Source organism: Mchenga conophoros, linkage group LG5, assembly GCF_057382185.1.
Source record: "Mchenga conophoros isolate Kocher_MC1m ecotype Shallow Benthic linkage group LG5, M_conophoros_male_GT1.1, whole genome shotgun sequence".
Classification (NCBI taxonomy): domain Eukaryota; kingdom Metazoa; phylum Chordata; class Actinopteri; order Cichliformes; family Cichlidae; genus Mchenga; species Mchenga conophoros.
This window is the reverse complement of record NC_140530.1, coordinates 22,848,891-22,874,613: the sequence shown is the minus strand read 5'-3', so window position 1 is coordinate 22,874,613 and position 25,723 is coordinate 22,848,891. Positions and strand designations below refer to the sequence as shown.

Genomic DNA, 25,723 nt, shown 5'->3' with positions numbered 1-25,723 from the left:
AAATTGACTTAAACATGAATCGTATCAACCGCTGTGTGCAGTTTAGTAAAATTGTAACCAATGACAAACCTCAGTGAAGATTGTTTTTGTTCTAAGAACAAGTTGTATATTTAGAGGTTTTAAACCGTTACCTGGACATAACAAAAAACAGGAATTTAACGAAGAGATTACGAGACGATCTGAAATGTTTCTACGCTCATCGGCATTTTCATCTTCCCTTGTGAGATCGTTCAGCCTTACCTTGCAGCCCTCACAGGCGTGGACGCCATAGTGAAACCCTGACGCTTTGTCCCCACACACGCGGCACTCGATGTTTAGCGCTGCCGCCGATGTATCGTCTGGGAGCTTGGATAGCACGGGAATATCTGAGTACTGTGGAGGTGACTCGGGCTCCAGCTTGATGGAATCTGATCAAGAAACACCATCACGCAGAAAGGAAGACAGACAGAAAGCACACAAAATTCAAACTTCACCTCTTACATCCATTTAAAAGTTCAGCACTCGGTTGCTTAAACCTTGCTTCTATAAATCTGCATCCTGTTACCCATAACTGCCTTTAATAGTTACTCTGATGCATGCAGCACATCTCTTAATCTCAGTCTACATCTCATTCAGGTCACCGCTTGCTTTGTTACACCTAAAGTATATTTTACATTTATATCATTCGTCTCTGGTCAATGTGCTTACTGAACATGTCTGGTTGTGTCCTGTAGCTGTGCATGTTTGTGTAGTCCATGTTGGTCAGGTGTTCTTCACTCTGCGGTGGACTTAGGTCATAGGCCACGCCAGCGGAAGGGATGGAGGATACCAGCGGGGGAGACAGGGAGGAAGGGATGGAGGAGGAGGAAATGGAGGCGTAGTCAAACGTGGACAAATGTTTCATTTCGAGCGAGTGGGAGCTGTCCTCCAGCTCTGGCAGATCTGCTGTGTTCAGACTGAAGCCAACAGGCCAGGCCAGGAGCTGCTGGGTGTCCACCATGTCTACTGTAAGAGAGAGAAAAGGCAAGTATGCGAGTTAATTCAAAAATCAGTTGCCAGCTAAATTTAACTTAACATAATTAGAAAAACAATAACCACTGAGAATAAAAGGAAGCAGAAAACTGTATATGAAAATAAAAGCACACGCAGACAAGTCCACATGCACTGTTGTACAGTTGTTAATAATTAAAAAGGACCTCTCAGAAAAATTCTAAACATTTGGGCGTGCGCACACACTCCATTAAAAACACTTACAAGGAGTACCCGTCGTGCTTTACTTCATTCCTGCAGTGTGTCTGTTATCTAGTAAACAGGGAACACTGATTGTGTCACAGGCAGTACAAAATGAACTCTGGCATTGAGGAACGTCTCTTCTGCTCAAAACACTGCCTTCCTCTGTTGCTGTTTGGGTGCTTGCTGTGCGATTGCCCAACCACAGGACACACAAAGCAGGCCAAGGATGCAGGCCTTTAGCTTCGGCAACTTCTCTGGTCTTAAGGACTGGGTTGGTGGTAAAAACTGAACAGTATCTTTTTCAACTTCTAGGAATTTTACTTTTCCTTTGCTGAAGATTTTATCTTGTGCAAATCTATTAAAGGAAACAGTTGGTGTTTACCACTATTTTTCTAATTGATAACTAATTCATTGGAATGTTTTGTCTGTCTCTGCATACTTTGAGACTGCACTTTTTCTGCATCTTCAGAAAAAGGTCAGAGAATTAAATTATTTTTTAAAAGGAGCAACAGCAAAAAAAAAAAAAAAACAACTTAAAAAAGGTGCATTTATTGTTTTCTCTTTGTTGCACTTGCCAAAGTACAGCAGCCAGGACCATGATTTCGCATTTTGATGGGTTTCTAATCATTGCTAACAGTTACATGGAAAAAAAAAGCTTTGGCTACAATGACAAATGGGTATGATCCACGTCTTTGTTGGTTCTTAATGTTTTTTCATGGGATTTGTTGACACTGAGAAAACATTTTCCTAAGCAAAGTGTGCAATCTCTTGATTTCTACTGAAAGGCTCCCTCTGGGTATTCAGCTTGTTGTTAGTATAAATAAATTAAAGTTCTTGTGTCATTTCAGTTTCTAATGCAGATGGTCAAAGATTGGAAGGAAAAAAGAAAAGCCCAGATGATCAAAGTCCGCTAGTCCGAGGTTACTGCAGTCCACATGAAAGCAAACCACATACAAGCCTTTATAAGCCTGGCTACCTTTGCACAAGGCCCTGATGTAATGTACAAGTTGTAGAATATGTTGTTTTTAGGATGTAGGCTATTTAAATGGCCTTCCCAGACAGTGGCTCTTTAAAATGAGCCACTCATATGGGTTGAAGTTTGTCCCCCTGGCAATTATTAAACCTGTAAAAAAAAAAAAAACATCGCTGTATATCAAAATTATATAGAACATTACTTTCTCAGAATGGCCTACCTGTAAATCTAAACCTTTGCCACCGATTTAATGACATGCAAATTCATCCCTGGCTCTGCGCTGCAGCAATCTTATCACTGCAAAACAATGTCAAACTGCTCAACAGCAACCGACAGCAGGTCAAAATGCTGCCATAACGCATCTTTTAAGATGAAACTGTTTGTGAAGAACAATTAGCGTCCACTCTAAATCGCAGTATGAGAATGATAATGTATTAGAAAAGCAGTATTAATGGAAAAAATTTGACTTTTGCAGACTGTTGCAAACAGGTTACAGGTTACATGGGGGTTTTTTTTTACGCTCAAAACTGCGGTTTCTTGAATGTGTGTTTTTTGAAGTTTTCATTGGTAAAGTTCCAAGTAAGCTCACAAATAAAGACAGGAAGTCATTCTCTGAAAACCACACCCGCTGGAGGGGAAACTAATTGGCACCGCAATAAGCCACTGAGGTCCACATTTCTATGCTCGCATTGTGGAAACGTTCAGCTAGCTAAGGATAGTACAATTCACTTGAGTGCATTTATGCAACGCTTTTCTAGTACTAGAGACCACTCTTTGTCCAGTAGTAGAATTAAATATATTTATTTGAAAAAACAAAAACAAACTATATACACATATACGCACACCATATATATATATACATATATATATATATATATATATATATATATATATATATATATATATATATATATATATATATATATATATATCCATCAGCAGCCTAAGCAGAGAAGCCCAGACCTCCCTCTCCCCGGCCACCTCCTCCAGCTTATCCGGGGCCTCCTCCCAGTGGGACATGCCCGGAACACCAACCCCAGGAGGCGCCCAGGAGGCATCCTTGTCAGATGCCCGAACCACCTCAGCTGGCTCCTTTCGATGTGGAGCAGCAGCTGCTCTACTCTGAGCCCCTCCCGGATGGCTGAACTTCTCACCCTATCTCTAAGGGAGAGGCCAGCCACCCTTCGGAGGAAGCTCATTTCTGCCGCTTGTATCCGTGATCTCGTTCTTTCGGTCACTACCCACAGCTCGTGGCCATAGGTGAGGGTAGGGACGTAGATCGACCGGTAAATTGAGAGCTTCGCTTTTACACTCAGCTCCCTCTTCACCACGACGGACCGGTGCAGCGTCTGCATTAGTGCAGCTGCAGCACCAATCCGTCTGTCGATCTCCGGCTCCCTTCTCCCATCACTCGCGAACAAGACCCCGAGATACTTGAACTCCTCCACTTGGGGCAGGAACTCATCCCCGACCCGGAGTGGGCACTCCACCCTTTTCCGGCTGAGAACCATGGCCTCAGAAAAGCAGAGATGACATTCTGAGGCCACCGAAGTGAAAGCCCTCCGCCACTTGGCTGCGCCTAGAAATCCTGTCCATAAAAATTATGAACAGAATCTGTGACAAAGGGCAGTCTTGGCGGAGCCCATCACCCACCGGGAACGAGTCCGACTTATTGCCGGCAATGCGAACCAAGCTCTTGCAACGGTTGTATAGGGATCGAATGGCCCATAGCAACGGGCCAGACACCCCATACTCCCGCAGCACCTCCCACAGGACACCCCAAGGGACACGGTCGAATGCCTTCTCCAAGTCCACAAAACACATGTAGACTGGTTGGGCAAACTCCCATGCACCCTCAAGTATCCTTGAGAGGATAAAGAGCTGGTCCAGTGTTCCGCGACCAGGACGAAAACCGCATTGTTCCTCCTGTATCCAAGGTTCGACTAACGGACGAACTCTCCTTTCCAGCACCCTTGCATAGACTTTCCCAGGGAGGCTGATATATTTATCAAAATCAGACATTAAAGGTTGATTGGCGGAGGTTTATTTTGAGATCTGGTGGCAGCTTCTGTAGTTCAGCTCATCAACCTTTACCCTCTATTGATTATATACCAAGTGCCCACAGTGGGGTTTTTTTTTGGTTCTTTCAGTTTAAATAAAGGTCAGAATTTCAGCACAAAAGTCTTACGAGTTTAGAAAACAGCAACAGTTTAAAGGACTGCAATGCAGGAACCTACAGGATCTTGAATGGACTCCTGATTCTGGTTCAGGGTCGTCACTAGAGCGTATTAACTGGAGGGTAACCAACTATGACATTTGGCTCAAGTCACTTAGTCACTTTGGTGTTGCCTATAAATACATCAATAAATAAATAAAGAAATGCACTTGTGCTCACACAGGCTACGCCCAAAGGTTGTAAACTAACAAGCACAGCGATACCCATTTAAAAGAGACCATTACTAAACCTAAACCGGCCCACCCTTACAGGTAACACAACAAATTTAGGCATAAACAAGCTACTTTAAACTATACCCTCGCAGAGAAATTTAGCCACATTTAAAAAAGGTGCAAAAATATCCAAAATGTAATAGACTACAGAGGCAAACCAGGAGAATGACAGAATAGATTTTTTTTCTAGGCAAAGAATTGGACCAGTGAACTCACCAAAGGTTAAGATGACTGTGAGTGCAGAATATTTTTTACCACATTTTCATTTCTTTTGTAATTTTCCAGTGGGGTCATGCTTTAAAACTACTTTCACAAGCCGATGAGTGATCTGTTTCAAGTTTTAAAGAGAAATTAGGAGTACTTCCTAAAGTCTGACCTGCACATGCTCTGCTGTCGTGCTAACCAGAAGGTTATCTGGTTATCTATCAGCACAATTCAGCATAATGTCGACACTGCTCTGGCTTTATGGTAAAATATGCAACTGTACAGCAAAACTAAGGAGGTTTATGTAAAAAACAAGTAACAACATCGAAGGAGCAGAAATGCTTTAACCAATAAATGGCATCATAGCACTATTACTACACACTTGTACACACTGGGGGCAGATTGCATGCCATAAAAGCACTGCAGCAATTTCCTAATGTTGTAAACCCGCTCAACATTTGGCAATAAAACCCTTTCTGATTCTGATTCATAAAAGAGAGCGACCCCAAATATATACTGGCAGATTTAAATCAGATATGTACTGCACTTTTTAATGTTATTTATTTCCAATTTTACTTTTATGGTAGAAATGACTATATGTGAATATTTAGCTCATATCCACTGCTACACTAGTGGGTATCTACTTTCTTCATGTTGCTGTGTTATTGTCAAATTATCTTACGTGCTAATACTCACTGGATTAAAGTAACACTTGACTCAATGCACAGTGGGGTCCATAGTCTAACAGTCTGTTAGATTTCTTTATTTTTGCTAGTTTATGATGGGAAGATAAAGGCCGATCCGGCGTCTTTCTAAACATCAGCAATGAAAACTGGATATATTTCCTGTGCTTGTGACAGGACTGTGCTGAAATTCTGACCTTGATTTAAACCGAAGAGACTGAAAAAACACAGAGGACAGCAGGCAATTTATAAATAATCAATAGAGGAAAAAGTTCAGTGACCTTCCAAACAACCTTTCACAATCACCACCAAATCTCAAAATAAACCTCCCTCCGCTCATCAACCTTTACTGCCTAATTTGGAAAAAAATAAGTGTAACAAAAGAATACAACAAATGATGCAACAGGACAAAGCCAAAATAGCAATACTCAGGTGGCACAGTAGCACCAGCTATAAAAATGGCTTGAAATGGCTCCAAATTACTTGGCACAACATCCCTGTGGAACAAACATCCTCCTCATCCTCCTCAACTGCATATTGTTTCCTCTCTACTTGTTTGGAATGTGGTGGCGAAAATCAATAGGGGGTCCACTTAAAATTCACATCAACTGTGACATTGTTTCACAGCGAGTGAGAGAAGGCATCTGCGTGTCCACATGCTGTAACTTCCACTGCCCTGGAAGCTGGTGACTATTAATAAACAGAGAAACCTGGATATTTTTCCATATGCTGGCCGGCTGCCAGCTGATCTCAAGCTAAAATAGCACCGGAGCAACTTGCGCTCTCGTTGGCATGAAGTCATCAGGACACAGAAAATTAGCAGGAGAGTGAGTTCTGACAAAAGGCAAGAGAGATAAAGTAGGAAGGGTGAAAGAGAGCGAGTTCCCAGACCACCAAAAGAAATCAAGCTGGACCCCTGAGACTTTGAAAAAACTCTTATCTTAGGAAATTCATGCTCTGTGCCCTATAGCTCCTCTTCTTGGAAACGCTACAGTGCAAAAGCAACCAAATTAACCTGATTTTATCAGACTGGTTTGTGGGAAAGCAACCTGTCAGAGTTTATAAAAAGTGAGGGATGACTAGTGAGGGACACGCAGTATGTTTCAAAAGGTGTGTACATGTGAGCATGTGTAACAGTTGTTTCCTGCCAGTTCTCAAATTTCCACAAGTCAGAACTTGATTTCCATGTAAGAGTACAGTGTGTAGGAGTACTTTCTATTGGCTATTGCCTAACTCGCGACCTAATAACAAAGGCCCAACGGCAATCTGGCAGGCAGGTCTGGCAGGCTGCTGTACCTGAACAAGCCAGACAGTGTGTGTGGGAGCAAACACACAGTGAGACACATCAGCATTTTCTGCGAAATGAGCTCATACAAACAGGGACAAGAAGTGTCCACTTACTTTAGAGGAGAGAGAAGCTATTATTACATGAAACAGCAAGACCAAAATGTTAACTTTAAGAGTTGAGTGTCGTGTTGTTTTTTCGCAGCCTGGATGCAGCAACTTTGGAAAAAAGAGGGAAAAACAGGGGGTCAGACTGAGAGATGTGAAATCTTTCCTTCAGGGACCGAGTTGCAAAACAAATGTGATGCTTTTTAATGTTCATATTTCTTCACAGCGCCAATAATTTGGTCCAAAACAGAATGAAGAAAATGCAAGAGATCAGATTACTTCACAGAAAGCATTTAAAGCCCTGTCTATAGCTTTGAGCGCTGTTTTGACAATCAAGGGAACAAGCCTCTTACTTACCTTTTAAAGCACTACTAGCAAAGCGTAACAAAAACACTTAAAGATGCAAAATGTGCAGAAGAAGAAAAAACCCCTACAGTCAGAAAAGATCCAGCATCATAATTCTTCTTTTTGAGTGTTTAACAGCACTCCAGCAAGAGTGCTATTCAACATAAGTCAGGCAAGAGTTAAGAACATGAGAGACGTTAACACAGAAATCAGCCTCATATATTTAGTAAAGGGAGAACCTGCCCTGCTACATTCAAGGGAGTAACACTCTTGTCTTTGCTGTTTGAATAAAAACTATTCAACTTGTCTGAAGGCGAGGGCTGAACCACGCATATCAAACCAGGCAATCTCTCATTCAACACATGTGGCTGGAAATATATTCTGTTTCCACATGAAAGCTGAAAAAAAATTCTTGCAAAAAAAAAAAAAGCAACAAGTTTTTTTTCATATATCACAGCTAAGTGAAGAAAAATAGATAAATATAGACGTGCACTACAAAGAAGAGCTGCATAGTTACTAAACAAACCTTAGTCTAACAGTCTAACAGTTTTCTAGCCGTTGCTTTTATGAGATCCTGACGATAAAGTGACATGTTGCAGAGTATTTCCCCTGTAGAAGAGAGCGTTCTTTTCCTCTTTTCTTTCTTTCTTTCTTTCTTGCACAGTAAGCTGTTTATTTTACCAGCTTTTCTGTGCACATGAATGCGTTGAAGTGCGACAGAGAGAGAAAGAAAGAGAGTTAGTGCAGAGAGTTCTGTGACTTCCTGACCTCTTCATGTAAAACAGTATGTGGTTCGCTGTCAGTGACTAAAACAAAGATATGCCCGCCTGCACGTCTGCACAGTCCCCACAAATTCTTTGAAAAGATTAGTGCGCTTTAGTTTTGCCTCGATAGTCCTGCATAAGGAAGCTGTGGGACACTGGAAAAAGCATGCATTGTAAAAAATATTGTGGTTTATTTGACTAAGCAATCTAGTTTACAATATGAGATGGTAGGAGATGTACTTAAAAAAACCCCAGCAAAGTTTAAAAGGCCGAATGCAGTTCAAATGCAAAAAAAGAAGAAAAAAATACCCAGAAAGAAAAAAATCATCATCATACGCATTAAAAAAAATTCTGGTGGTGTGAAGCCACAGTGGACAGAATTACCTGAAAAGGGCCTCCCCCTCTGCACCTGAACGATCAAACAGGAGAGTGATGGAAAACCATGTGCACCCAAGGTGTCAGGCAGAGGTTTGGACTGCCCTGTCAGTAGAATCGAGAGTCTCCTCTTGTCTGAAAACCCACATACTTGGTTGGTACTGAATTTACTCACCAGAAATCTTCAAAGTTTGACACAGTGGGAGGTTAGAAACCACAAGTTTTGTCTGGTTGGCACAGCTCTGAGTAAAACAGCATCCAGACAACCTTTCTCTGATTTCAATTTGATTTTTGTCTCTCTCTCTTTTTTTTGTTTCAACTTCAAAAGCTAGGAAAATTGAGCACTGATAACACTAAGTCAACCTGAGGTCAGATCAGGAGAGAGGCAAAATTAACATAAGTACGAATAAATCAAAGAAAATGCACCTCCCTCTTTAAAAGAGACAAAAACAAAACAAAACCGAGGCTGTTCTCTAATCCTAAAATGTCCTGCTAATCATAATTTTAATTTGTTCTATTGAAAGGAGTCTCGCATTAGCAGCAGAAATACACCCCCCCACACACATTTTTTTAAAAAAAATCTGAATTGGTGCTCTTACTACACACACAGTGATGCTACCAAATATCGCAATAATCTTGCTTACACACCAAAACATGTCCATAAAGTGATAAACGGTCTGTCAAGGCAAATCAAATAAAACTGGCTGACCTCTAGTATCGCACTGATCAGTGCTGCTGTCTGCTCGCACATAACTGACTGGATGCCACGATTACATGTACGATTTAACTGCAGCTTCCTGATCATGATTGGTCTTTGTACTTGTTGGTTTATTAAGGCTATCCAAAGCAGCTAATGTTCAGACAAGATAATGAACCGAATGACAGCAACACACACGCGCGCGCACGGGGTACAGCACGGTCCACTCACCCTGCTTCTCCTGTTTTGGTTCAGAGTCTTCAGTGTCCGCTAAATGACCAAGAAGTGACAGTGGCAGTGACAGGAGCAGAGACTACTGTGAGTGAGCGTGTGTGTGTGTGTGTGTGTGTGTGGTCATGTTTTTCCTCAGGAAGTGATGACCAATAGAAAGGGAACTACACACACATTTTCTCCTTCTGACAGAGTCTGGGCTCAGCAAAAGTTCAGACAGCAAACTATCATGTGGTCTGTGTGTGTGTCTGTGTGTGTGGTTTTATTGTCAGTTTTATATGTGTCATTCATTTTTATATATTTTTATGTGCGCATGTCGCTGCTGTATTAAATAGACAGTGCATATTTGTGTATGTGTGGCCATGTGCTTCAAGTTGTTTTCTTGTATACAGTTTTTCTTCTAGTTTCATGTGTCTAAGTGTGTGTATGTGTGTGTGTGTGTGTGTGTGTGTGTGTGAGGTGGTAGACATCAGATGCAGATGATTTCCTGTTGCTACACACTGACAGGCAAGCTCATCATGCCTCTTTGGTTGCACTTCTCTCCCTCCGCTCAGTCACTCAGTGTCGATGTGACCATGGTGACGCACTCGCTCCTCATGCAATTTCTAACCCAAGAACATTAACATGAAAATAATAGTTCCCTGATTTGATTTCTTACAAGAAAAGCACCGCTGTTTAACCTCATGAGCTGGGATCAGATGCTCACTATCTCTTTTGTTGTTGAGATTTAATCTAAACAGATTTCAACAATGTAGCAAACTCCTCAATACAACAGATGTCCTGTATAGTTAAGTCTCTGTATGCACAAATACATGGCACTGATAGATTATTCCAGCTCTTTACAGCACACTGTTTTTCTTGTGTGACTCCAAGTTGGTTTATAGACAGATTCTGTTTGATTTCAGTTTATCTGTTGTCTGTTTCAATTATATATTAAAGAAAGAACTGAAATTTTCATCTCTCATTATGAGAAATTCGACCAAATTCACGTTCCAAAGCCAAGTAATAGAGAAGTGGTTTCTTCTTTCAGCTTCCATCTGCAATTGTACATCATGTGACTCCACAAGAATGCACAAATCGCAACTTAACCTAGAAAAATTATGTCCAAAAAGGCATTTAGCATATCAAAAAAGAGACAAGTGATTGACATACTAAAAAAAATCCAGAGACAGAGTCTCTGTTTGCATATTAACATCAAACAGTCATTGACAGCCTGTCATTTTGGCCCTAAGGGTCAAGTCTGGAGAGGTAGGAGGAGAGTGGTTTAGTTTGAAACTTTCACAGTGAGTGTGCGCAGAGGAAACAACCGGTCCTTCCAACAATATAGTGAATGACCCAAATATTTTCTAAGAACTAAAGTCTTCAGTTCTTATAAAGATTAAAAAACAAAATAAAGCAAAAATACTTAAAAAAAATGTAGAAATGGTTAGATAAGAGTGAATTTTACAAACACTGGGCAGATTTAAAATGCAGCATTTGTGCTTGTAAATATCATTTTTCATGTAAAATAACTTATTTTTTGAGGCCATTCACGTCTTAATCTAACAACTCATACACTACAAGGTGGCTGCCCACACATTCGCCGATATACCACCGGGATTAACAATTCGAACGAGACAGAGAACTGTAGTTTTGACGGTACAAACCTCAGGTACAACTTGAAACTGTCTCTGAGAAACCTCAGGTGTGTGGGGGGAAATTGTCGAAAATGACTCACTGACCATATCATACAACTGTTTTTCCATTTATCAAGAGACTAGGTTTTGTGTCTTTGTACATCATGGTATACGTGTTTCTGTATATATCATACGTGCTGATACTCATATAAGTTGGTTTAACCAATATTAAACAGAGATTTCTTTGTATATATGAAATCAATCATTAGAAAATGATGCTATTCATTGTGAATTTAATGTGAGACTTGTCTTTGTAGCCAAGGTGTTGAGATGTACTAGCTTAAAATAGTTTATGATTCGGCTTGCATTATAGCAAATGCCAGGGTGCAACGATGGCACTGATTTGACCTAAAAAAAAAAACCCAAGAACTGCAGTAGGAAATTATCTTCTTTACCTACACATTAGAACACAATGTGGCAGATTTGTCAGAACAACTGTCCCGCTGGGGCACAATATGCAAATTACCTACTTCATATCTGCATATGCGAAAGTGAAAGTGGCATAATACTTAATTTCTGTGTTCATTCTGAGTGTTTACACTGAAAAATGCATAATTAATGCATAATTGTTCTTACGTTCTTGCTGCCAGCTCTCTAAACATTTTGGAGCTGCATTATGTAACTAGCACAAATGTGGCATTAGCTCAGTGAGGGCGGGGTAGTACATGCTTGAACACTAGCTATAAACTATGAACACATGTGCGAAAACCACACATGAGAATGACTGGTCAATACGTGGATTAGTGTCATAGCTGGTTACGACATGAACCTAAATGACCAGTTTGGTATTTCAGAGGATGTGATTTTTGACTGAGATGATCAAACAAGAGCTAGAACTCGCAGACAGTTAGCTTAAGTTAGCATGAAAACAGGAAATGGAGAAGCATCAAGGATGTCTATGTCTAAAAATAAAAACACCTACCAGTACCGCTAAAGCTTACTAAATGAAATGTGTCACTACTTGGAGAAATGTAAATCATAAGCTGTAACAACAATAAATAGACTGTTTTACCAAAAATGTTAAACTACTCTTTTAATTCTTAGCTGCAGACTGATAAGATTAGGTGAAAAAATTATTTATTCCAGTGAGATAATACAGCGGTCCCTCGTTAATCGTGGGAGTTACTTTCTAAAAATAACCTGCAATAGGCAAAATCCACAAAGTCAGCTTTATTTTTTTACAATTATTATAGATGTTTTTAGGTTGTAAAACCCCTCACTACACACTTTATACACTTTTCTCAGACAGGCATGAACATTTTTACATCTTTCTCTCTTGTTTAAACACTCTCAAAGTTCAAACCTTCGTAGAAAAATAACTCCAGTATTATAGAATGAAACCAACTTCAGAGACACTGCTAGTGATCGATGATTTATGTAAATTTGACAAGCTGAATGCATTCTGTACTGGACAGGAGACACGGGACAGAGGAGCTTGATTGACAATGGTCTACAGCCGATCGGGACGCAGAACACAATGCGCTCTATCAAAAAAAAAAAAAAAAAAAGCATGCAAAATTGCACAAAAAAAAATCCACAAAACGGCGAGGCCGCGAAAGGTGAACTGCGATATTGCAAGGGACCACTGTACTAGTTTACTTCTTTCTCCCCATTTTTAGGCAGTTTGGTTTTTAACGATAATATATCTCACTTGTGCAACAGCAGTCATACAACATCGCCCTGCCAACACCAGATGCATTTGGTTTTGCTCATAGTATCCCTTCCGCTGATCAGTCATCATATCAGCTATCCTTAAAATATTATTCTATTTATTATCCACTCAACAATCATAATGAGTAACCACATTTTGCTTGGCCTGGGTCCCAGTAAAAATATATTTATTTTTATATACCAAATATTTTTGCTCATATGACTCTATAACGTTGAAAAGGTCGCTGTCATTCTGTGCAATGGCTTGGCAGAATCACCCATGCACACACATCTGTACACACAGCGATGTTCAAAATATGTTTTCATTGTGTCAAATGACAGTGCGGCTCCTATAGCACTGGACGCTCTTGATCGTATTAAACATAGTGAGATGTGCAAGGACGCATACACAATATGCTGCGTTTGTTTGTTGCTTATATGTTGCAAGACAAATAAGAAATGGGAAACGATGTACAAAGGGATCAGCAGATGTTTCGAAACCTTAGTCCTGGCTGACTGCTCTTCCTAGACATCGCCTTGGTTGAAAAAAATTGTTGCAAAAGTTGTGCGATGTCTGCAGTGTTTCCTTTCCATGTGCTCAAGATCTTTCTAAAACATCTCCTGGATGCCCTTCTCGGATTTTCTTGCAAGGGTAAGTGTGCATGCAAGAACTGTTTTACATTTGACTTTTGACAGTTAGAGTACAACGAAACAAACAAACAAACAAAATTCTCGCTTGCTGAAAGAGCGAGAACTGTTTGAGTGAGAAGAGGGCAACCTAAACTCAAGAACTCTGCCTCTGAAGACCATATTCTATCTTACTGATCTACTCAACGTATTAAATAAAGCACACTACTGAGTTATATTGCTGGCATTTGGAGGCAGAGAGCTAAACACAGATGCATACGTTCATCATACAACATATAAGACAGAAGAATTTACATGTCAGAAATACATTTTTGCAAGCTCATTTTTTAAGGGGTGGGGGGCAATCTGGTAATACTAGTTTTTTATGAGCAGGAAATGTTTTGGATTTCATAATCAAATAAGCTGTCAATCAGATACTGTTGTATTATAAAAATGAAACAAAGGAACATTCATTTGCCTTCTTTATCACAATACATATCAAGCCACTGGTGGCGACACAGTGGTGCAGTGGTTAGCACCGACATGCCACAGCAAGAAGGTTCTTGGTTCTAATCTCCTGGGTGGCTTAGGCCTTACTGTCTGTAGTCTGCATGTCCTCCCTGTCCCTGCATGGATTTCCCCTCAAGATACAGCTCTTCTCTCTGTGTGAGCCCTCCAGCAGACTAGCAACCTGTCCAGAGTATATGTCTGTGAAGGTTCTCAGTCATCCAGGTCATCGTAGTCAAAGGAGCTTGTAAAGAAAAGCGTCTGGACTTCTTTAAGTTGCTTCTTTAAGTTGCTTCTTAAAGAAGAAGCTTCAGAACTGAACTGAAGAACTGAAGAAGCTTCTCGGATGAGAGGTGAAAGGTCTTCAAGCAACTTAAAGAAGTCCAGACGCTTTTCTTTACAAGCTCCTTTGACTATCCAGAGTATACCCTCCCACTATTAGCTGCCACAGGCTCTGTGACACCAAGTTGGATGGATGACTGATATTTATGTAAATGGACACAAAATCAACATCTGTCCATGTATGCATCTCCAGGTCAGCTTTCTTGAGATAACAACGTTTCATCTGCTGTGTTTGCTGGTTAGAAGGCTATACATAAGCACATGGGAAAAGCCAAACAAAGAGCGATAGAGCACCTGCCTTGTTTTTTTTTTAGCTGTAATGCTTTTTATGTATGCATCTGCTTCCATACATGCTTCTGTTTTTAGAATCATGAGTTTTCACAATAATTTGAGGACATGAACTCTCACCCAGTTCCTTTAAATAGCTATGAGTTAATGGTTGATGAGTCCCTTGAGCCTCAAGATCTTCCTCAGTGGTTAAGGGGAAGGAGTGGTTGCATGTTGTCATGGTCACAAACACACAGATTTTTACACATCCACTCGTAAATACTACCTGTGTGAGCAATGGTGTCACATGTACAAGACATGTATGTAAGGACATGTGTGCACAGCATAAATGGAGCACGGCCCGGGGCACTCCTTTCCTTTATGAGAAGAGAACAAAGTCAGACTTTATCTATCTTTGTTGCACAGTCCAGACACATGTTTCAGACATCTAGCACTGAAAACATGAAACAGGTTAAAAAAAACAAAAAAACAAAACAAAAGGATGGAGCAAGAATAAAAACAATGAGGATAATATGACAAACAAGGACAGTGAGATCACTGCTTCATGCTGTGACACATGTGCCTATATGGTGATCACGTACGTTAATCATCACTCTATATGCTTATGATCCCAGCTGTGAAAGTCATGTGAGAATACGCACAAGCAATGATTTATTGCTAAACTTGTGTGTTGATAAACACAGGGAGTGAGAAGGAGGGTGATATGGTAGGAAAGGGGAGAGGTGCAATGTGGGAAGGGTCATGCCCTGTTCCTCGAAGCGGAGAGGAAAAGACGGGAGTGTGCTCCCGTCAGCTGCACTTAACTGGACAATAACAAAGCGACACATGACGTGAATCTCATTCAAAAGACGCACTGTAAATATGAGTGCCAGGAAAGGTGTATGCAGAAAGAAACATCACAACATTTCTGTGAGGGGTAAAGGACGTATAAGAAGAAGGTCAGAGTTGGCTCAGGAGGCGTGTGCTCTCTACCACACGCTGGACTGGTGGCGAAGATAAATGTATACTCATGAACGGGAGTGTAAGACTGGATGAAACACTGTCCAGTCCTTGGCATGCTGTTATGTTTTTGGCAGCTTAATGTTTTAATGCTACTTGAAAGCATTTCACCATGAACGCTAAGCAGCCAAACACATGTAAGTGCAAATAACAAGTGGACATTTACATTCAAACATTGAATATCTAAAAATCACTGACATAAAGCTTCAGACTTGAGTCAACTGTAAAAAATAATGGTTGTTTATCATTTTTCTAAAAACAGTTTAAACTATTAGCCAGATCTGGCAGTGATGACTTCACTGGTAACTTGTGCCTGGTGTACCCCTCCTCTGTCCCTGTGAAAGCTGAGATAGACTCCAGTTTGATGAGACCTTACCCAACACTAAAGATATTCACAGAGATTAATGACAAAATTGGTTGATAAGCATGACAAATAAATTCAGATGGAAACTTTTTCACCCCTTCTTGGAGAGGTGAAAAAAAAAATTCCATAAAGACGCAAGCTACTGGCAGTTGTTGTTCCTGTTTTATTTATTTATTTTTAGGTTATTTGGCATTCGGTTATGATTAGCCAATTTTAAATTGAGGAGGTGGATTGCAGAAATCAGCCAGATCATTCAGAGAAGAATCTGAACTGGATATGGCATTAAGCAATGCCATATCCAGTAAACCCAAGAAGCACCCGATGCACATCAAGTATGAGTCAGTTTTCAAGTTCCCAATAGAGACCAGATTTTGACCTGATGAGATGCTTTTTGCTCCCACATCTTTTTAAAAGGGAAATTAGGACAGAGGTTACTAGATATCCCTACAGTCTGTTGAATAATTTCTGTGTTAAAGTGCATTGGCAAGAAAATCCTTCTTGCGTGTGTATGGCAGTATATGTGTGTAACTGTGCGACTGGACGTGTGTGTTTTGTGTCTTTGGGACTGATTGTGCCAGACTCCCATGAGGCCTCAGAAGCTCCAGGTTCAGTTTGTTCCAGTTGTTTTCAAGTCATTAATTTAACTTTTTTTTGTCTGACAGGATGCAGAGGTAAATCTGAGGATGGGTCCTTTCCCTGGGTAGTTCCAGGTCATCAGCTATAAGAAAGCTAAATTAGGAAGGAGAATCCTGATGGGGTATATCTACATGCAAACGATACTCTTGTAACACAGTATAATTTATTACTCTACTAAAGTCAGTATCGATTTGCTGTGTTCATAATTTCTGCAAGTTGTTTTAACATTTTCATAGTAATGTTCTTATCTAACGGTTTACAATGCAGTCGCTGGCTAAGGCTCTAACTGCTGTAAAATGTTCATGTATTTTGCGTGAATTATTAGAATTAATAATGAGAACTTACACAGTGGACCATATTATGAATCTGGATTGACTGGAAACCAAATCCCCCTCCAACCTCAGCCTCATGTTGCATTTTTTTTCTCCGACAATGACTATTTTTGGCTCAAGATGCAGGATTAGTGTCTCAACAATGTTGGCTAAATGCAATGTAAGTCTGAGATATGTACTGACTGTTCTGGCTCAGTAGGTTAGAACATGGTGTTAGTAATGTCAGAGTTTCACGCAGGTCATCTGTTGTCTTGTACTCACCACTAAAACACCTAGAAGGGCTAGTCAACAGATTACCAGGTTAATGTCCACAACTATTTTTGCACCATAATGGGAAGAGCTCCTAATGTTACAGCACCAGTTTTTTTCTTCAATAATACCCTTTTTGTTGGACTGGTAAAGGAGGATTCTGTCATGGTCCTGGGTCTTGGACACAGTTTTTGAGTTTGTTATCATCTTGTTTTTCATTCTTTGGAATTTAAGAGATCTTTTAGTTTTAGTTCTGTATTAGTTAGTCTTGAGTTTTGTATTCTCAAGTTCATCTGAGTTTGTTTTTTTCAAGTTGAAAAACTTGTTTTATTATGTTACTCGTCTTTCATGCCTACTCTGTTCCTGGTCTCATCTCTGTCTCTGTGTTCTATCTGGTTTCCCTGTCCTTTCATGTTAATTCATCTGTGGACGAGTTCCTGTGTCAAGTCTCAGTCTCAGTTTGTGTTGTTTCCTGTTTTATTTTGATAGTCTCCTTACTGATGTAGAGTTTAGTTTTGCTTACCCTGTCTCATCAGTCAGATTCTTTTCAGCTGTGTTTCCCCGTGTGTCTTCTCTGCTTTAGCTTCTCCCTGTGTATATCTTGTATTCGTCCCCCTTGGTGTGTGCGTTTCCATAACCCTATCAGTCCATCCATTTATCCCCCACTCTGTACAGTAATTCCAGGCAAGGAAATCCAAAAAATCTGAATCAACTTTTTGGGGTGAACATTCAAAGTATCATGCAGCCAACAGATTAGCTAAACAGTGTCATTTGAAACCAATAAACAGATTAAATATGAACATACCATTAATAATGCATTACTCCATCCAAGTATAGACAGTCTAAAAGATGGCTGTAGCTTTTGGGGTCTGAAAAGTGAAGCCAATGCGTACATGCCTTTAACTTGCACTCAACGATGGCCATCGGGGGGAAACTTGTAATTGAAGCCTATGGGGAAACAACTGGAAGCATTTAGCTTACAGACTCAAGAACTCATTTTATTTAATATAAATATTAAATAAAAAAATCATTGAAAATAAAATTGACCGTGCTGTATTTCAGAAATGAGGAATATATGCGGAACGCTCATTGTCTAATGACCGCCATTAGAGAAAAGGCATGCAGTTTCACAGTCAGAACCAGCTCTCATTGCATCCGGTTTCAAAATACCAAGATGGCAGCAGTGAAAATGCTTATCTCGAAGCCTCAAATAGGGACTTCAAAAATAAACACGTGACGTCACGGCAGTTCCATCCAGTATGAGTTTGATCAAAGCTGAACCAGGAAGTTTCTCCAAACTTTAGGAAGTCCGGGTAAAATTGTACTTGGGTATCTTTTCGCTAAAAATTACTTTTGTTAAAAGGCTCTACGAATATTGCAACGCAATAGTTTACTGGTTGGCTACCTCCATGATGTATGTCAGAAAAAAACCACTGTGTTCCAGACATACCGTCTCTTCATTTTCAAGCATGTGAAAGTTGATAACAGATTAACAGATGATTGAGCAGGGGTAATCTTAACGATCAATAAATCGTTTCTCAATATTCAGGGTAAAATGAATTTTTTCAGAGAACTCAAAATTAATAACAATCAGTAGATTAATCCATTACAATAACAATAGTAAACAATAGTAAAGATATATGACAGTAAAGGTTGGATAGGTCGACAGATCTCTAATAAAATTAGGGCCTTTATTAGGGCTTTAATACGAGCCCCAGGAAAACGTGATTTCTCATGTTCACAGTCTAAAATTGAGACAGCAATTTTAAGCGGGCATCAGAAGAGAAATACCTGAAAGGCATCATGTTTACACTTGGCAACTAAAACATGTTCCCTTCCCACACAAACACAGATGTATTTAGGACAGCATGTAAAGAAATGAGAAACACGAGTCACTTCTCAGGTAGCAGGTGTTGTTGTGATTTAGGAATCATTGTGAGAGTGATAATGCGAACAGGTGCTGTGGTTGCAAAACATTTATTTTGCCGAAGGTTCTGTCGACTCAATTTGCATTGTTTAAAAAACCCACATCTAACACATTCGGCATGCTAAACGTCAGACTCAATCTTCTGATTCAGTCTAAGAAATGGTGAAATGTTAACCAGAGGGAAGTTTTGACATTTCCCAAATATACAGTTGATGTTGATCAGCTCTAAATATACAATAATGTAAAAATATGACCCCGCAAAAATGGGCTAAAAATCAAGTAACTCATAATGCTTATCAATACAAATAAAATCAGTATAGAAATCAACAAAGGCACAAATTTTACAGCAAAGAGGAGGGGACACTGGTTTGAAGAAAGGGAGACCAGACATATAAGTTTAACTAGTAAAGCAGAATTTTTCATTCGTAAATAACCTGCTTGTAGAGCAGGGCGATATGGCCAAAAATATTTATCACGATATATATTTGAAAATTTGCGATAACGATATAACTGACGATATAATTGATGCGAGACAAAATACAACTCCACAAGATTACTAGCACAAAAAGACAACCTTCCATTTATTTTCACTTAAACAAGAAGCTGGTTTTTATGTACATTAAAGCTTTATAAAAATGTAACAGTGCAAATGCAAATTCCTTGCTGAAAGTTTAACCAAAAGGCATTTCCAGTAGAAATGGGCTGACATATCCTGAGCATAACCATGTATAATATCCACTGAAGTTAAAAAGAGGTGCTTTGCAACATTAAACTGTAGTGTGCAGTACGTATTTTTCGGACCATAAGGTGCACGGGATTATAAGGCACATTAAGCGAAACAAAGCAGTCAGATAAATCAAACTTTATTAAACTCATTCTTCTTGCTTCCTCCACTTCTGTACCATTGATTCATTAATGTTGAATTCTCTGGCAGCTGCTCTATTCCCATGTTGTTGCAGTACATTAATGACTAACCTGGTATTGTGGATGGATTATCTCAGTTGTTCTCCTGACTGAAGTTTGGTCCGTTTACAGCATCCTGCCATTCGATTGCATTTGTCTCTAACCATGAAGAACCTTCACGTTAACTTTTATAAGTGGAAAAGTGTTAGTGTTCGTCCTCCAGCTTCACTGTTTATGTTATGCTAACATAGCTGTGTCGCTAGCGATCACGTAGCACATCATTATATAACAGCTAGCCCAACTTCAGTAACCCTACAAACGTCACTGCTGTTTAGTTTCCTGTCTTCATTTATGTTGGAAGTGATAGCAGAGCTGTACGTTTGAATTTTTTCATAAATCTCTCTTTACTCATATTCTATTGCGATATTTCATTTTCCTATCGTTGCCTAACATTATACCGGTATTACCGTGAACGGTATAATATGGCCCAGCCCTACCTGCTTGTGCCCCATATTTCGGTTGTCAGTAGAATTCTGCAGCCGAAATGTTGCTTTAAACTTACAGTAAATGGTGAAATGATTGGCCTTGAAGTTAATAATTACACCCAATTGAAAAAACAAATACATGACCTTAAGGCTAAACTGCGTCAAATACACATGTCATCAGATAAAAGGAAATCAAACACGCACTTTTGAAAAACACAGTCAGAATAAGTTAATCTGATATATAGTAAACAAACCAAAGTGTTGGTGGTGTAGAAACAAAAGTGGTTAATTATCTGTGGGCTGTATAGGAACGTGGCATTCTCTTTTATCTGGATTTTATGCAGACACAAATGCGCACACTGTCTTCCTTCCTTTCATGCAGTGATTATGCTTGGCTCTTAGCGAGGTTTTGTAACATTTTAAAACCGCTGGATAGTGGAGCGGCAACTCTCTCATCATAGATTGCAAATTAACACAGATTTTCAAGAACTAAGGCAATTCTCTGTGCGGAGGTGTTTTTAAGAGGCTGAACTTTGTCTCTGTGGCTTTGTGCAGAAGTATATCATCTACGTAAGTCAAACAAGACTTTCAGCACGTGTGATGGACAACAAAAACATAGCATGGTATCTTGAGGCACTCCTTTCATTTATGGCAACTAAGCAAAGTCCAAATCTATCACAGTCATTCTCTCACACGCACCAACACACACACACACACACACACACACACACACACGCCTCACTTCAGCAGTTATATAACCCGACAGGCAATAATGCACTGATTGATGATGTATCAACACACTCAATTGGTTAGTGTCAGATTTTAAGCAGCCTATGCAGAGATTACAGGCTAATTTCACCAAAGATATGAGATATTTCTCTAACTGATTAAAGTTCCCGGAGATTTTAGACACAAATATTTGAATCTGTTTGCGTATCAGACACAGCGAAACAAAAGATTCAAAAAGCTAACAAAAAGTCTTTGTCAAACAGAGTATTACCAAACTTACATGACAGCAACGCAAATGACTTCAACAAAATGTTGTAAACCCAGTAAAACGATATTACAGCATGAATCTAGGAGTTAATCAGAAAAAATAATCTTTTTATAACTTGTCATATTTTAAGTTCTCTTATTTTAAAATAGCCGTATTACATCAAGGGTCACGTTGCATGGACGTTTAATCTGTGAGCTCATTCTGCTAAATGTCTAATAATTCACAGGATCAGTTTGAGTACGAATGCTGCTGTTACTTGAGATCACCTTTAAAAATGTACTACTGCTACTTTTAAATAAAATCACTCCTCTTTTTTTGTCGACACTGTTTCTCTGACTTTCTGACTTAATGGTTAAAAATATATTGCTGCTGATTTTACACTATCTTTATCTTTGCTGAATATTATGATAAAACATGACTGCTTCAGCTCATTTACTACCACTGACATGTACTTACTCACTTGGGGAGCTGTTTTTACACTTGCCTTAGATTGATTCCCAGTCTTTGGTTTTTGAGGGTCAACGTACCGTGACAATAAAGCTGCTGTGATTTTAAATATAACATATAATAGTCTCAGAGGAAAGTAAACAGACCAAACACATGAAATGTCTTGTGTATGTAAATAGCAAACTAAGTTTTCAACCAAAAGTTGTGATTTGCAAGATATAATGGATAAAATGGTGATTGTTGCTGTTCTAAAATGTCTCTGAACATTTTTCCAGCAACTCCACGGTGTTATGAGACGACTGACATGAAGATCGTACAAAGCGATGAGGAAAACAGTTGAACTTATTGTGACACTCTTACACTTTACAAGGGGCTCTTACAAGCTTTCTCACCGTGTGTCATTACTGAGTCTTAAAAGAATACCATAAAGACATCACCTATCACACAGCCGTGCAGCAAGCCTCAAAGAGAAACGAGTGTTTAACTCTGAGCTCCAGTCAACAATATTGCTGAGTCACCACCATTATTTTCCTGTCAATTCCAAGAACACAAAACTGCCTGAAGCGTGTGTGACATATCCACAAATTCCACGTATGACACAAAAAGTATAGACTTCACAGAAGTACACATCCAAGAATGTATTGTATAGGCCCTGTAAAAAGCCTACTTTACTCAGATAAATGCTTATGGAGGTATTCAACAAAGTTTTTCAGCACAACATACACAGAAACAAACAAAGCATTCCTCGCACTCACCAGAGAGGCTGTGGTCAGTTTGATGGGTAAAATCTCTGCCTGGTGTTTGCATGTCAAGCTCACACTCACACTATGGCCTTCAGGCACACTATGGCCCAACACCTGACTTTGTGTCAGTTGTCAGTCCTGTGGCCGCCCCCCGCCCCCCGTCATTGCCACCCCCAAACTGTGTGCCACAGCCATCCTGTCACACTGTAGGCTACCTGTGCGTGTCGACCTTAACATTTACATCGGGGACAATACGCACAAATAAAACCTGATTTAGACACAGCTGGATAAATCAACAAGTGTTCAGCTGGGATCTACCTGTTTAAACTACTTTTTAATCAAATCACCCTTTTTTGGCTCACGTGCACGAATATTTAATATCAGATTAGACTGCAACAGTGTAATATTAACCCAGTCTTCATTAATTTAAATAACTTTCTCCCCCCTACGGGTGCTTTCCCGTATTTTCTCACCCAGCCCAGCAACCGCAACACTCAGCGCGGCAGACTCTGTGCCGACCGGAAGGTGACTGACCTGATCGGTGTGTTGAGGCGCAGAGGAGACAGCGCACACTCTCTGTTTCTGAAGCTGGATGGTTTGTCTTTTATTTTCGGTGGTGTTAAATTTCTTTCAAAACTCGAAAAAAAAAACCCAAACAAACAACGGAAAAAAACCCCAAACAAACCGTGGCGTCCGCAACGTGCGCACGGGAGCGCGGCGTCAAAGAGGTCCGGTGTGTTTGCTGTGCGGTTTTCTGCTCAAACAGCAGCAGCAGCAGCTGTGGTCGTGTCTGCCTGCCTCTCGCTCTCTCTCCTCCCTCTCAACACAACCGATCGGGATCTTGAGGACACAGGCAGAGGCATCAAATTACCCATTATAGTGGATTTTCTCAGTTGTTTGCCCCATATGGGAGAAACAGGTAATGTAAAATTCAGACCTAAAAGTGTTGTTTCTTAGGTGTTTAGCCATGTGGAACAAATAACTTAAAGGAATAGTTCCACCTTTTCAGCAAAGCACATATTCACTTTCTTGCCTAACTTACAGGTAGCTAAGATAGTTTGATATAATTTTGACTATAGGAAAGAGCTCAGTGGGTTACCTTAGACCAAAGACTGCTAAAAGAAAAGAAAAAAAAAATATCACATTTTGGTATGGTTAAAAACTAATGAAATACACTTACCACTTGTGAGAAGCTCCTCTAAGATGCACCAATAGTAAACTGCATTCGTATATCGTTTACCTGCTATGTGTCACGCTAGTTTTTTTTTCCGGGAACTGTGTATGGAACAAGTGAGTTTCTTTAAAGTATTGTTCCCCTCCAAGAACTAGTTCGGCTTTTTGATACTGGTTTTGCAGATTAAGCAAGTAAGGCTACATTTTATTTGGTAAGGTTTTTTTTTTTAAAGTTTTAAAAAAATAATAAAATTTATTTTTATTTTTAGTAAGACAACCAGTTGAACATGGCAAGAAAAATTCATTTCAGGTTAATGTAATTTATATATCGTGATTCACTAGAATCGTTATAAAAAATACTCCATTACTCAATTACACGTACTTAAACTTTGACAGTTTCCATTATGGAGGCACACACTGAGAAGTCATAGCTTGGATTAACTCTCTTGTTTGATATTTTTGGATCACTAATACTGATGCATTCACGTGTAAGCACGGGTTTGTTGATGTAGTTTCTTAAGGTGGGGCTCGTTTTAGTTCCAGTACTGGTCGGTAGCTTAATCGAAAACAGTGCAACGTGTTTTCTAAGCTGACGTCTTGTATACATCAAATCTGAAAGCTAACTTGTAACTACTTCATTAGTAGCAGCTGTACTAAACTGTTAACCATCTAATTTAAATTTCGATATTAAGTTCATCCCCCAATAATAGTGAATTGTTCCTTTGATACTCAGTCACTTGACAGTAAGTGGTTGCTTGTTTTGTTGCTGTCTGTCGGGCTCCCCCCCTCTTAGTCACTTAGTTTACCAGTGATGACTATTGAGCTGATTACAGTCATATTTCTGACATCACAGTCTTTGGTCTCAGAAGACGGGACTGAATTCAACTGCTGAAAGACAACAGGGTGATCATTTGACTGTGCAATTAAGTCATCTAGTTCACTAGGAAATCCTGCGAGTGTCGTTTAGCAGATAACATCCTGTCGACCCTCTCATGTGTTTACTGAAGCTGAAATTGTACTCTGCTGCATCACTTAGTTCATGAAACGCCATCCGGACAGTCAGCTAGCCTGCTGAAACTCAGCTTAGTGCAAAAACAGGTGCACAATGAATAGTAAGTTTGCCTGCGTGCTGCATCTTTTTAGACTTTGTTGTAGATTTAAGGATCTTCGACTAACCTCAACACACAGCTCGCTCTGTAACGGTAAACTAGACACAGAATCTAAGGGCTACTTTTAATTTTTTTACTCTGCTGACTGAAAGCAGATGTGGTTCATATTTTTTAACATCCTTATCTTGAAATCACATTTTGTTATATCTGACTACATATCGGATGTTGAACTGCTGTAAATACCCTACTTACCACAGACTGAAGGAGCTATTCTTAAGATTACGAATGAAACATCTCAGCACTCATGGTGCAGGTGGGTGTTTAGACTGAAATGTGCCATTGCATGAGTACAGCTGGCTAAACAAAACCCATGAACAAACCCACATATTAGATTTTTTTTTGAACATTTACCAGTGCTGAAATGTACAGCAGCCCAACAGGTACAAAGAGGCCTGTAGAAAACACACAAAGCAATAAAGCTGCCCCCCCCCCCTTTTTTTTTTGGTCAAAGTGTCATTTGACCAGAGTCTGACCTGTTGGGGCTGCTCGCTTTGAGGTGGCTATGTGTGACGTTGAAACAGCATGCACAGAACTGCATGTCCTGGTTTGCATTCATGGTTTTTCAGGAAGTAATTTTAGCAAACTGTAATCTTTGGTTTGCAATAGAGACCTCTGTTATTAGCCGTCGTCGTGTTACTGTGATTGCAACAAATAAATATGAATCTATAGCATGTGCTGGAATTCTTAGAAGGTCTTTCAATAAAAATGTAACAAGTCCAAAAATTGTAGTGGGATTTGTGTCAAAACCAAACTAAAGCAAATGTGTGAACAGATACCTGATGGTGTTACTTCTCAAACTTCAAGGTAGAATCTCTGTGAGGTGACTTTTCAACCTGCTTTTGAAGCAATTCAACGCAACCGATGTTAAGCCCTGCCACTCACTGC

General features: G+C 39.8%; 1 protein-coding gene across 5 annotated transcripts in view; it reads right to left on the bottom strand.

The window, feature by feature from the left end:
• Positions 1-23,225, bottom strand: part of pparg (peroxisome proliferator-activated receptor gamma) — a 41,879-nt gene extending 18,654 nt beyond the window's left edge. Inside the window, exons 1-3 of one of the 5 annotated variants that reach the window (XM_085274293.1) lie at positions 23,031-23,225; positions 688-984; positions 241-407 (exon numbers count right to left, since the gene is read on the bottom strand). In XM_085274293.1, the coding sequence (XP_085130419.1) occupies positions 241-407; positions 688-979 (459 nt within the window). In that variant the 5' untranslated portion in view covers positions 980-984; positions 23,031-23,225. Of the gene's footprint in view, positions 1-240; positions 408-687; positions 985-8,405; positions 8,527-9,324; positions 9,406-22,508; positions 22,591-23,030 lie in introns of those variants that run through there. The other 4 variants (XM_085274291.1, XM_085274292.1, XM_085274294.1 and 1 more) reach the window with 4 other exon arrangements.
• Positions 23,226-25,723: the final 2,498 nt, after the last annotated feature.